At 40.5% G+C, this 13,418-nt stretch overlaps 1 protein-coding gene across 3 annotated transcripts in view; it reads right to left on the reverse strand.

Moving 5' to 3' along the window:
- Nucleotides 1-966: 966 nt before the first annotated feature.
- LOC134648935 (cerebellar degeneration-related protein 2-like) overlaps nt 967-13,418 on the reverse strand; it is a 98,152-nt gene continuing 85,700 nt past the window's right edge. For all 3 annotated transcript variants that reach the window (XM_063503576.1, XM_063503575.1, XM_063503574.1), the window contains exons 2-6: nt 8,810-8,922; nt 6,531-6,679; nt 5,297-5,740; nt 4,767-4,941; nt 967-2,896 (exon numbers count right to left, since the gene is read on the reverse strand). In XM_063503576.1, coding sequence (XP_063359646.1) covers nt 1,577-2,896; nt 4,767-4,941; nt 5,297-5,740; nt 6,531-6,679; nt 8,810-8,922 — 2,201 coding nt within the window. In that variant the 3' untranslated portion in view covers nt 967-1,576. The remainder of the gene's footprint in view (nt 2,897-4,766; nt 4,942-5,296; nt 5,741-6,530; nt 6,680-8,809; nt 8,923-13,418) is intronic.

Here is a 13,418-nt window from a genome sequence, read left to right on the forward strand (position 1 = left end):
GCATGTTGTCTACGGGGCTAATAAATAGATAAAGTCAAAATTTCATTGGGGTCTACTGTACTACATGTTGTAGGAACATCGGTCGTCAGGAGGACATGTTCATGTCGCAAAATATGGCCAAGGGTTAAAAAAACACCTCGTATGTGCATTGTGTAAGTTGCGTTGGAACATTTCTCAAAAACCTGGGAAACTTCCTTTTTTTGGTGTATTACTATTTGTCCTCGCCCCACGTGATCACCGCCTTACATGAGCCGGAAACAAATGGGAATACACCCTTTTTTATGAACTTTCCGAGATTTGAGACACCCAATCCCAATGTTTAAATAACGTCCCTTAACTTGCACATATGTAGGTAATCCCTACGATTCATCGGCCTTAGCTCGCGAACTGTCCGCGTCAGCTGCCAATAGGTGCGATATGTTTGGTATAACTTTTATTTACCTAAGTCTAAATGGAAAAATGTCTTCTTCGGGACTCCAGTATTAACAATACGACAATTGCCACCCGACCTTCACTTTGACGCATGTTTATAAGGTATACGAACCGAGAGGACAACATTACCATTATTTATAATGACTAAACTGTTCACTCTACACAGTGACTAGTACTTTAGCTTTGAAAAGATTCGTTGCAGACAAATTACTTGGTGACAATGCATGATAAAATCATGTGGCAATTGTTATATTGTTCAAGTAGCACTTTGGCTTACACCGTATCGCCTGTATGTGACATAAAGCAATACGTTACATTAGGATGAATAGTTTTATATCAAACATCGTTCATTGCTGCCAATGCCGCGTTCGAAGCAAGATACTGGACGCTCGTGGCGTTCACACGAATGCTACTTAGTGACTGTATAAAAATGCATAAATTATATTATTGTAATATACTTACAGCGTTTTATTATTTATTACGCTTTATGTTACATATATTTATATCGCAGTAAGGAACGAAATGAAATGCTGATTATATTATTAATGCAAATTTTTATTTATACCTTCAACCTTCCTGTCTTCTTTAAATAGCATCCGATTCCATACAAACCTTGAGTACTCTCAAATATCCATGGCAATTAAAAAAATATAATTAACTTAAACGAAAATAATATTTACAAATTATAAATCGAATACATAATATACAATTAAAATAGTGACTAATATAGCAACAGAAACAGTTAACATTTTAAAATTCTAAAATCCTAATTCATTCCAAATGCGGGTACTCAATTCAAGCCAAATTCAACTTTATTGACATAAATGCAAGGTCGTTTTGTCGTACGTACTGTTCGGGATATCGGAGGGCAGTACTATTACTATTTGATACAGAATGACAGACTTACAAAGGTATACGTATCGGCGAGGTATACAAACAATATACCGGTTTAATTATGGCAATTTCGATTAAGATTTCGAATAATGTTCAAGTAATAAAATAAAATAATAACACTAGCAGATCACAAACAAATACTCTTAAATTAAATTTAATATGTCCAGTTGGCAAAGACAAATGGCGTTCGGATCACTCGGCTCCTACTGATGAGTAAGAGGGGTCGACGTAATAAAATAAAACGAATAAATTACTGGTGCTTTTTGCGCCGCGGCTTAGTTTTGTCCGCGTTCCTGAGGACCTCCGCATACGAGAGCTCTAGTTTCCGCAGTTTGTGGATCTCCTGCGAGGCCGTGCTCTGTTTGATGTCCCACGAGTCGGTCTCGGGGTTCCAGCCCTGGTAGATCTTGCCGGTGCGGCCGCTGGCGCTCGGCGTCGGCGAGTTCAAGTTGCGGTTGTAGAACTGCAGCGTCGACCCGTTCCAGTCGGCGGGCTCGCTCGGCCGCACCAGCGGACTGACTTCGATAGGCCGGTAGTCTCTTCGTTTCTTGTTCGACGACTTCTGGTAGGTGATTTTAGGCGGCGACGGGAACACCGGCGAGTCGGCGCCCTGTCGCTCCTGGCTGTGTTTCCTGTTGCGATGTCTGGACTTCTTTCTAGTGGCCGCTATGTACTCCAGAGGCTGGCGGACCAGGGGAGTCAAAACTCGCTCCTTCTCCTTTTCTTTCTCGTTTGCCTTCTCAGCTTTTTCGGGCTCTCGTTTCTCTTTCGGTTTGGCGGTCTCCTCCACTGGTTTGTTCTCCTTGTTCTCGGTTTCCTTCTTAGCGGGTTCGAGCACGTGGACCTTTTCTTTGAGCGTCGGCGTCTCCGGAGCGGTAATATCGGACACTGGAATCGATTGTTCAGACATGACAGAGGAAAGTACGCTCTGCGTGTCGTCGGTGAAGTTTCCTGGGGGCTCCTCGTTGGCGGGGGTGACGGGGGGAACTTTTCCCGTGTCGTCTAGGAGCGGGAGTTGTTCGCCCTCGTCTTTGTTTTCCGCCGCTTTCTTCAAAATTGTGAAGATCTCTTTGAAGAGTTCTCTGTATTCCGGTCGGTTGCGGAAGCGACTGTCCATGGGGCTGACGTCGTCGTAGATGCTGAAGCGGTAGTCCTCCCCGTCGGCGATGGTGCAGAGGAAGGAGCCCGGGCGCTCGCGTTCCGTCTGCGTGGCTTTGTTACTGGTCTCATCGGAGAATCCAGAGCTGGAGGTTTCCGCTTCAGAGAAGTCTGGGGTTTGGATGAATTTCTTGCGCGTTTCAGGTTTCTTTTCCTTGGCGTCCTCTCCGTGTCCGCTCTCCTCGTCCGTGTCCTTGACGCTGAAGTGGCTAAAGTCGCCGGAGACCTGCAGCTCGTCCTGCAGCGACACGGGGCCGGAGGGCGCGGGCTTGTTCTTGCGGATGCCCTTCACCTGCGACAGCTGCACTTCCAGCAGCGCCTCGTACTTCTGCACGAGCTCCCGGTACGGGTTGTCGTGACCATCCTCCTTGTTATTAGCCCAAATGCCTTGAAGTAGCTTTTCCTTCGCATTCTGAGGAAACATGGAAAATTATGGTGAGATGACAAGTTAGTGTTATTTTATTAGTAAAATACCTCATGATGATGAAATTTGTTATAGCTGCTCGATGATCAAATTTGATAATTGGTTGAATAATGCGTGTTATTGAAGTGATTACTAATCCATGATAATTACTGAAAATTGATTCGATGATAAAAGATAAAGAAGCCATCATTAATAATAAGTAACAGAAATTGTTGTCAATGTTCATAGTAACATTGCATAATATGTAGGTCATTTTAAATGAATGATACGAGTATAGTCAAACTATAATGATACTTAAATTCTAATTTAGAAGATGATTAGTCAAACATACACCCATTACTCCACTTTTTAACATTAGACACATCACAATTGACAATTGATTAAAATCTACTATTATCATTTAAAAAAAATACGCGGTTTAAGTTGGTTAAGTATTAAGTAAGGTAAGAGAAAGGCCATGCATTTCCGAAGTTTAAAATCAACTTTCGTGCGTCCCAATACTGTCACAAGTACCTTCACCATTTCGTGCTGGGTGTAATTCTGATCGGTTGCCAAGCGCGGGCGAGTTCACCACTTGAAAGAACCAGCATAAGAGCGCTCTCCGGTTACGCACAGCTGTTTCAGATCACCTTGTCATGATTTGCTATCGAAACTCATTACGTTGTTACAACAAAAGCCAAAAAAAAAGCTTTGAATAGTTTAGTCTTTTACTAGTAGTCCATACGGTATTTATCGAAAACAGTCAAATTGCAATCCATAGAAATATAACCTATGTTCAACCGAAAAATCTACAAGTAATATGGACTCAAACTAGTGATCTTTAGTTCTATAAGTGACCGCTAGAGGCGCTGTACAAGTCGCTAGCAGTTACAATAAACTCATGGTAAAAGTAGAGGTCATGTCACACTGGTCCGTCCGAGAACTACTCGCACGCACTCGCGCAACCAATCGGAACACGCCTGATCGCTTAGTCTAGTAACGTGTCAGTAATGGACGTACCTTTGACTACATACGATAAATCCAAAGAAAACTACTGCAAATGCGCTTCATTATGCATATGCAAAGCGTGAGCAACAACATCAGGGGCAGTTCGAAAAGCATTGTCGCCTAGAAACGAGTGAAACATTTCACATGAGATTTTGAAGGGAAACGCTATGATAGACAAACATCTAGATAGACGTCGCGTGTACCGCATGCATCTCATGCTTAAACTAAGCGTGCCAATTTTAATGTTTTTGTGAGGTATAAGAACGTCGTCTAAAGTAGGTATTTTAGTAACAGGCAAATAAATACATGGACGAATTAATACATTATTTTATTTAACAATTATTGACAATTACTTTTGAAGAGCTTTGATTCAAATTCGGATTTTCTCAACAGGCAAATAAGTAACTCCAAATAGAAAATAATATTCCGAATAAGTTGTGAAATAAAATCGGATTAAGTTTGAATTGGACTCCGATGCATAAAAAATTCAGCTTAGCAGAGCATTGTAATTGGCACGCGAAGTAGATTCGTTTGCGTTGTCTACTTAGACATATATCTGTCAACGCCACGGTAGTACATATGTATGGCATGCGTTCTAAATGTGAAAGCTGACTCGTGATATATTGAAATGGACTAAACACTCAATAATTAATTTTCATAAGTTGCTGTCATTTCATAATATTAGTCCAGCCGTTAGTATTGTTAATTACTTTTGTTCATAATTTTGAAAAAGTGCAGTTAGATAGGTACTGATTATGCAAAGAATTGACTTTAAACAGAAAGTTAATAGGACAGAAAATTATACACAGAAATAATAGACTCAAGAAAGAAAGAGAAGGGATATTTTACAAGATTTTGTACAGATACTTACATCGAACTTGATGAGTTTCGTTGTAACGCGTTCTTCTCTGGGGCTGTCTTGGACTGAGGGGGAGAGAATGAGAGAGCTGATGACTGATCGGTCATCGTCGTCTCCGTCTAGCATGGAGGACATGTCGTCTCCCCGCTCGACGCCCCGTAGACATCTGATGCACAGTTGACCTTGTCTGCAATAAAGGACATATAACTACAATGACTTTTTGACCTCCATTGTGTTGGTGGCATACGACCGTTCGCTACGGTGGCTACACAAGGATTAGCTTTACATTTTCTGGATGTGTAAAAGTTTGAAACACTAGTAAAATCTGTCTTCGCCAAGCCTGCATTGAAATGCTAGAGACAAAGTGAAGCCAGCGCTGCCATAAACGTAACAAAACCTACTTATGAAAATATGACATGTCGTTTATCGCTGCCACACTCTCTTGTCGTCACGTCGGTGCAGACTAAGCTTAGAAATACTGATGTAAAGGATTCACTCGGGTCGTGGATTCACAAAAGTCCCAGAAAGATTTTAACTCATACCTGACTTCTTCCAAGATCGCGAATTCCTCGTGCATCGACTTGGGCTCCTCATTGTTCAGGTTCCAATTCCTCAACTGATCTTGCAATCTGTTGTTCTCCTGCACTATAGACGCTAACTGCTCCTCGAGCTCTGTAACTCGTCTCTGCTCTTGTGCGAAGGCAACTTTACTTTCTCGCAACTCATCGCTTAACCTAAGCAGATCCTCGTCTTCCTTAGTCAGTTCTGGGAGGGGAGCGATGGTTTTTACAGGCGTGCTACTCGCTTCAATTTTTTTCGAGTTTGGCGTCTGTTCTGGTTTGATTTCTTTTTCTTTGGGTTTTTCAGTGCTCTCTGGCTTCCGTTCCGCGCGCCGCCTCGCTATCTCCAGTTGGGCGTTAAGGTCGTCGACAGTCTTTTGTAGGTCCTCGCATTTCCCTTCGAGCGTTTCGATGTTCGCGCACAACCTGTAATGATAGGAAGTGGGTGTGTCACAACAGTCGTTTGTTTCTCCGCTAAGCCGAGACTAATGCTGTAGAGTGTAGGAGATTAATGTGCATTCATAAATAATTGCGAGAAATGTGTTCAATGCAGAAAAACAAAGCAACTTATAACGGTAGCTTGCGTGTCGTGCCTATAATTTTGAAATGTATTGTGTAAACTTTAGAGTTGTTAATCGCTTGGACTTCTTTAGCTTGTAAGGAATCAGTTGCATTAACCTGTCAGATCCCAAGGGCTCAAATTTGAGCCAGAACGCTTATGGTGACGTCACACACGTGGGAGTTGACGGGCCTGCGCAAACCGGCGGAGCACAGCGCAGATCACTTTAAAATTATCAATGTATTTTCTTCCCTATTTCAATTACCTTCAGGCATAAATTTAAATGCTTTGAGACCGACCTCGGAGCATCACGGAGGATTGTTACTCCGCGGCATCGAGGAGCACGCTAAGCGCCGGCATGCTGCGGCATCCCCCGCCATGCGCCGAGGCCTCCCGAGTGCGCCGGAGTAGCGCCGGGACGACGGGGGAGAACTCGTACACACTACGTCACTAATCCCTTGTGATAGATTACACGCGGCGGCATGCCGCGGCATCCCCCGGCCTGCGCCGAAGTGCTCCCTGGTGCGCCAGCCGCCACCGCGCTCGCGGTATCGCGGGGGATTTTACCTCCCTGATCTGCGCTGCGCTCCACCGGTTTGCGCAGGCCTTTATAATGCTTATTGTAAAGATTTTAGAGTGTATTATCGTGTGACTCACGTCTTAATGTGTTTCTTATCGCCGGCGTGGTCGACGGCGAGGCGGTGGTTGGCGCGTTCTAGGTCCTGGATGCTGACCTCGAGCTGCTCGTAGATTCTCAGTCTTGAGTCGTTCACCTCGCGCAGGGCGACCGTTTGTTTTGTTAAGTACTGAAATTATTAACACGTAATTATTAATATCCACTAACTTATAAATGTAGGTGCCATGGGTGCAAGATTGACGGCTTGTCTGATTTAGTTGTGGTTTTCGAAAAAAAAACCGGCCACGTACGAGTTGGACTCGCGCACGGAGGGTTCCGCACCATAACAAAAAATAGAGCAAAACAAGCAAAAAAACGGTCACCCATCCAAGTACTGACCCCGCCCGACGTTGCTTAACTTCGGTCAAAAATCACGTTTGTTGTATGGGAGCCCCACATAAATCTTTATTTTATTCTGTTTTTAGTATTTGTTGTTATAGCGGCAACAGAAATACATCATCTGTGAAAATTTCAACTGTCTAGCTATCACGGTTCGTGAGATACAGCCTGGTGACAGACGGACGGACGGACGGACGGACGGATGGACAGCGGAGTCTTAGTAATAGGGTCCCGTTTTTACCCTTTGGGTACGGAACCCTAAAAAGTAACATTGATAGCGATGGCACTTAGGTGACTTAGATATTAGGTTTTAACTCACTAAAAGGCGTTGTCGTATTTTTGTCGGGGTTATAAAAATTTCAATTAGAGAAGTACTCTCGTATATAATTTTCTCATTAAGTCAGGGAAAATTTCTTTTTTGTTGTGATATAAAGTTCTTTCAACGTTAATTCAAAGTTCTTCCGTAATTGGTCCAAAATTTGTACCAGCCAGCACGTGAATATTCTTTTAGTCTAAATCTATACTACAATTTAGGTTACCTTATAGCTGGTCAAGCAAAACTTGTCAGTAAAAAAAGGCGCGAAATTTAAATTTTCTATGGGACGATATCCCTTCGCGCCTACATTTTTCAAATTTGCCGCCTTTTTCTACTGACAAGATCTGCTTGACCAAGTACCTATAAAGTAATCGTTGTAACCTCTAAACCTTTTTAAATTGCCCTTTTATTATTGCCTAATAAATGAGAATTAAGTACGAAGCTGTGTTAAATTAAACCTTCACTAGACTGTGGCTAACTGATGGTTCACCATGAGTCGCAAAAATACTAGGTTTTTTTTACATCTTGCAGTTAAAATAATCCAGCCATGTTGGAAACGAGGATCGAATGCTTGTTTGTTTGTTTCAAAACGCCGGCTTAGAGTAATTACTGGGTAATAAACGTAAGCCGCTGTCCTCGGGCTCTAACTCATTTACGTAACGTCTACGCGTGGCGTAAAAACTAAATAGCCATCGTCGTTTATTATACATAGTCTCCGCGGCGTAGTACGTAGTACAATCTTTTAAGCAATAGTTGTACAAATATGTACGGATATGATGGTCGTTCTTGTCTACGTGACAGCGTGATAAAACGGTGTCCGTCACTTTCTTTCCCACGGTGTTAAACAGTGACAGTTATTTTATCACGTGGATAAAGATGGATAAAGCTATCCATAATAGGCTGGATGATGTAGGTACCTACTTAGTTTGGTAACAAGATTTTAAAAAGCCGGTAACACATTCAAATACGGTTTTAACTGTAGCCCAGGGGTCACCAATTAGTTTCTTCAGGGGTCCGGTTCTTAAAATAAAATGACCAACACGGTCTGTTTCTCCTTGAGTTTATTAAATAAGCAACAAAAAAATAGGTCAGCGGTCCGGATGCGGACCGCGGTCCGCCATTTGGTGACCCCTGCTGTAGCCTATGACCACCACGTCACATAAACGTCTCTAAACTAGGCTTAGGTATGACATCTCATCAAAATCGGCTTAGTAGTTCAGACGATACGATAAAAGACGACACAAACATAACCACATATTAAATCATAATTCATAAGATAACCCTTGCCGGAGTCGGGTAAAAAGTGAAGTTAAAAAAATATTATATAACTTATTGTCACGTTAGCCTTTTGTTTAACTTTTAGGTTGGATAGAATAAATAAATCACTAAATAGTATAAAACAAAGTCGCTTCCCACTGTCTGTCTGTCCCTATGTATGCTTAGATCTTTAAAACTACGCAACGGGATATGACGGTTTTTTTTAAATAGATAGAGTGATTCAAGAGGAAGGTTTAAGTATGTATAAAATTTGTTAACCCGTGCGAAGCCGGGGCGGGTCGCTAGTTAGAAATAAAATAATCCAGTATTTAAAAAAATAAGTGTTACTTCGATCTCCTGCGTCTGGTCCTCGATAACATTCTGGTGCTGTCGCAGTGCGGTCTCAAGCTCCTTGTTCCTCTCCAACAAGGTCTTGCCGAGCTCTGCCGCGAGCTGCAAGTCTGAAACAACGCAAAAAAAAAAGAGTTAAAACCTTTATCGAATACAACAATGTTGAAAAATAAGCGCAATTAGTCTGACTGGTGGTAAATACAAGGGATCAAAATGATATATTTCCGTCAAGGGCATACATTGAATCCTGAATGAAGCGATGGATTCTAAAGTAGAATCCTGAGCGTAATGAGGGATTTAAGTGTTAACGCCCAAGACGAAATCATTTTCACATCAACTATGAGGAAAATAAAATATCTTAGTATTGACACAATCTGATCTGATCTGTTGAACAGATTATTTAAGCTAAAAAAATAATGCGCAAAAAAATGTAAAAATAGTGTGCTAGAACAGAAAAGTGTTACTTTGATCCCTCCCAGCAGGGAGGAAAAATGCCACTTTTCCTCCCTGCTAGGAGGGATCCTAGCAGGGAAGAAAAAGCTCTTTTCCGAATAGGTGGTGTGAAAGGGTAATTTTAGCTTGGGTATAATGCATCTTAAGGGCCACTTGCACCATCCCACTAACCCGGGGTTACGCTGTTAAACCATTTAACCCAGTGTCAAATTGTACTGGTAACCATGGTAACTCCAGGTTTAACCGGTTAACCCCGGTAAACATTTGCTTTGCCGACACATGAAATGTAGAGTCTGCTATCTCCATATGAGCATGGGGATTCATTCGTTAGACCCCCAAGAGCTCTCGTGATCTATGAAATTTACTCAACAAATTTGAAGTACGAGTAACGTAGAATATTCGGACTATGCTCTACTGCAAGGCCCACCCAGTCTGATTCAAAAGGTATGTCGAATCGGCATAAATAAGGTGAGAGCGACTCCAACATGCCAGTGAAAGACATGCTTGAGACAACGAATTATATTGGAATAGCATTAAAGAGGTATCTTCACTGCTTACCGAGGCTTATTGGTTCAAAACCAGTGTAACTCGAACCTCGAGGTCCATAACAATTAATCGGAAAGCGTATTTGCACTTGTTCGCTTAAGCTTTCGACTCGGTAAGCGATTGTAATAAAACCCCAGTGCAGTCGAGGCCCCGGGTTACAACAGTCAGATGAAGCACGGATAATCGCAACTTAAAACTAAAGGCGAAAACTATTAACTAAATTCAACCCTAACGCTTCCCAATTACGCCTAAAATTCCGTAAACGCACTATACGCTGTTTTGTTTTCAAGGCGTCGTGTCTAGCGCAATGATATTTTTCCCAAACATGCAATGAAATGTCGTCGCTCCGGGCGTTATATCAGGCTTCGAAGTATCACGTTTAGGGCGGAGCGACTCCAGAGAACTGTAAAGGAATTTCATACGAAATTGAAGGCCTAGGCCGGGAAGTAATTTTTTTTAAATTCTAATGTAAACATGGGGTCTGTGTCCATGAACAGGCTAAACAGCCGAATTATATATATATATTTTTTTTAGTGAATGAATGGTTATCGGACCAAAATATCCGTATTAACGCCTGTTATACACGAACGTACTGATATTAAGAATACGAATCTGTATGATTCAATGTGTTGATGAATAAATTTAAAATTTTGTCTATACGTAAGTCACCAGAGACCATAGACAATATTTAAAATCCTCTGCATTTATTTTATTTATAGAAATTGAGATTCTTATTATCAGATTGTGTATAATGGCCCTAATAAGGTCTATTCGAACACTACACACGCGAAATACGGACGACTTCCGTAAAAAAAAACAATTATGGCGGGATTGGAAGGAAAATTAAAAAACTTTTGTTGTGAAGTTGGATTTCTATTATAAAGATTATAAATTTGTTTTTTTTTAGTGGTGTATTTTTTTATTTCATTGCATGTTTGAGAAAAGCACTATACATGTGCTATGCAATTATATTATATTGAAACAACGCGATTTTATAAGCCAGTCGGTAACCAGAGGGCCTACCACCCAAAAGCCTTTCTATTTTTCGATGTTGGTGGTAAAACCCTCTGCTATACATACATATATCTATGGCGGGCAATGGTACATACCCAATAAAGTTTTAAGAACGGATGTTAGGTAAGTTTGTATAAGGAAATATCTTGCGCTCCAAAAATCAGCAATTTGCAGTTTATGACGGCAAGCGGGCAAGCTATGCCTAACATTTGTAAATTTAAGTAGCGCAATATGTGCCTACAATAAATTCTCATTATTTTTAAAGATATAAGAACATTCTTTACGTGTTATTAATTTAGATGTCTGGATCGGTACACATAATTTTATATCTGCTTTCACTACCTACGTTACGCAGAGGAGTTATATTAACAAAAAACACGTGTGATCTTGAACCAGTAACTTAGTGTTAGAATATACATTTAATTTTGTTAAACTTTTATTGTCAATAAAAATATTGTTATTGTTATTCTCTCTGCTCAAGCGGTTTACTTACGTGTAACTACAATGTTACAATGTGACTTGAACTTAAATACAATGTGACAAAGGTGAAGTTCCTATGTTTACCTATGGAAAACTCGATTACTTAAGAGCCAACAGGAGTGGTCATTTCTCCATACAAACGTACTCGACTGTTTCCTCCGTGGGTTTTGAAGCTAGAGCAATGATTTTTTCAACACAGATTAATATTGTCAATATCTGTGTCGGACCGTTTTTTTTTTGATATAAACCCTTTGATATAAGCCCTTCAAACATGGCCAAAATGGCCTAATTGACTATGCCGCGATGAGAGACGTGGTATTCAGAACTGATATCAATTAGCCAAAAAAGCAAAGCGGTCCGACACAGATAATTTCATAATCATTTAGATTTCCAAATTTGGTTACGATTGGTTAAGTTTTGGAGGAGGAAACAGTCGAGTACGGAACCTCGATTTTGAGAATTTTACGCAGGATTTTTCGCCTTGTCCTTATCGCACTAGTTTTAGGAGCCGCTTCCGTTAGCGAGACGGGTATATATACCTAAAATATTTAAATCTCAGCTCCTGTTTCGTCTTAATGTTTACAAATTTAAATCAAAGTGCTTGTCAAACGACTAATATTTAAAAACATTAATTAATTTAATTATACAACAGACACTAAAAATTTAAACGCATAATTATTACCTGTACGTCTGTCGGCCAGTCTACTAAACAAACGTGTCTGTTATGCATGATGAATCCATCAATATGCAGTTTTATTACGAGCATTAGCTATGCATATGCACCAACGCAATCAGATAAGAAACATTTATTTAAACTTCCTGATTTACAGTACGATTTCTAAGTTACGGAAATGCTTTATATGTATGAAGCTCCGTTTTAAATATATTTTTATAATTGTTTAATCAACTAAGTAGAAACGTTACCTCATCATCTTCCTCGCGTTGTCCCGGCATTTTGCCACGGCTCATGGGAGCCTGCATCCTGCTCGGCAGCTAATCCCAGGAATTGGCGTGGCCATGGCCACTAGTTTTTACGAAAGCGACTGCCATCTGACCTTCCAACCCAGAGGGAAAATTAGGCCTTATTTGGATTAGTCCGGTTTCCTCACGATGTTTTCTTTCACCGAAAAGCGACTGGTAAATATCAAATGATATTTCGTACATTCGTATTTTTCTAAAAACTCATTGGTACGAGCCGGGGTTTGAACCCGCGACCTCCGGATTGCAAGTCGCACGCTCTTACCGCTAGGTCACCAGCGCTTCTAAGTAGTAGAAACGTTACCTATGGCCAATTTGTAGAAAAACTAATTACTTTTGATAGATATTACGTATGTATATACTATGTATAAATGGTCAACACAAACGTTATCCTAAACCCAGGTCAGCATTCTAGGAAGAAGTTGTAGAATTATTTTTGTTTTTGGAGGCTTATTGTAGGTACCTACCTATTATTGAAGCTAGTGTACGCCAAAATAATTCAACTTTCATCCATTACTCAAAATTGTGGGATCAAACATAAAATTATTCCTATCATGGTATGTGCTTAAATCTGCGAAGTAACTTTCAAATACGCGGATCTGTGTTGTAGCATACAATGCGGCAGTTTCTATGGCTACCTATATTATGGAGGTTAGTATGATAACTTTCTAGCTTCTCAGGCGAGGCTGGTCTAATGATTCGGATGCGCTGCCGGTCTAATTGTACCCTTATAGTATACAATGTATATTGTATTTGTATGGACCGTAGCACCTGAATCATAAGAAACGTCTTTAACATTGTTCCATAATTATATGCCTGTGTATTTTGTTCTCTTAAAAATGTAGTTATACGAGTATTGAAAGTACAATCCGAACCTAAATAAAAAAAGAATCTAAAACGTTGGTAGGTACCTTAAAATTATACACCCATATCACCATTGTATACCATACTGTTCTACGAGTCCACTAAAATAATACTCTTTTTACTATAAAACCTAAATACCTAATTAAACGAAATAAGGTGTAAGTATCTCAGTCGATAAAAATATAGTACAAAAGACACCAACGCACTTCTTATTCATTAAACAGTAGCACGTTGATGTCTTTTTGTTATAATCCTTTATTGGTGACACGTG

This window comes from Cydia amplana, chromosome 6 (genome assembly GCF_948474715.1).
Source record: "Cydia amplana chromosome 6, ilCydAmpl1.1, whole genome shotgun sequence".
Taxonomy (NCBI): domain Eukaryota; kingdom Metazoa; phylum Arthropoda; class Insecta; order Lepidoptera; family Tortricidae; genus Cydia; species Cydia amplana.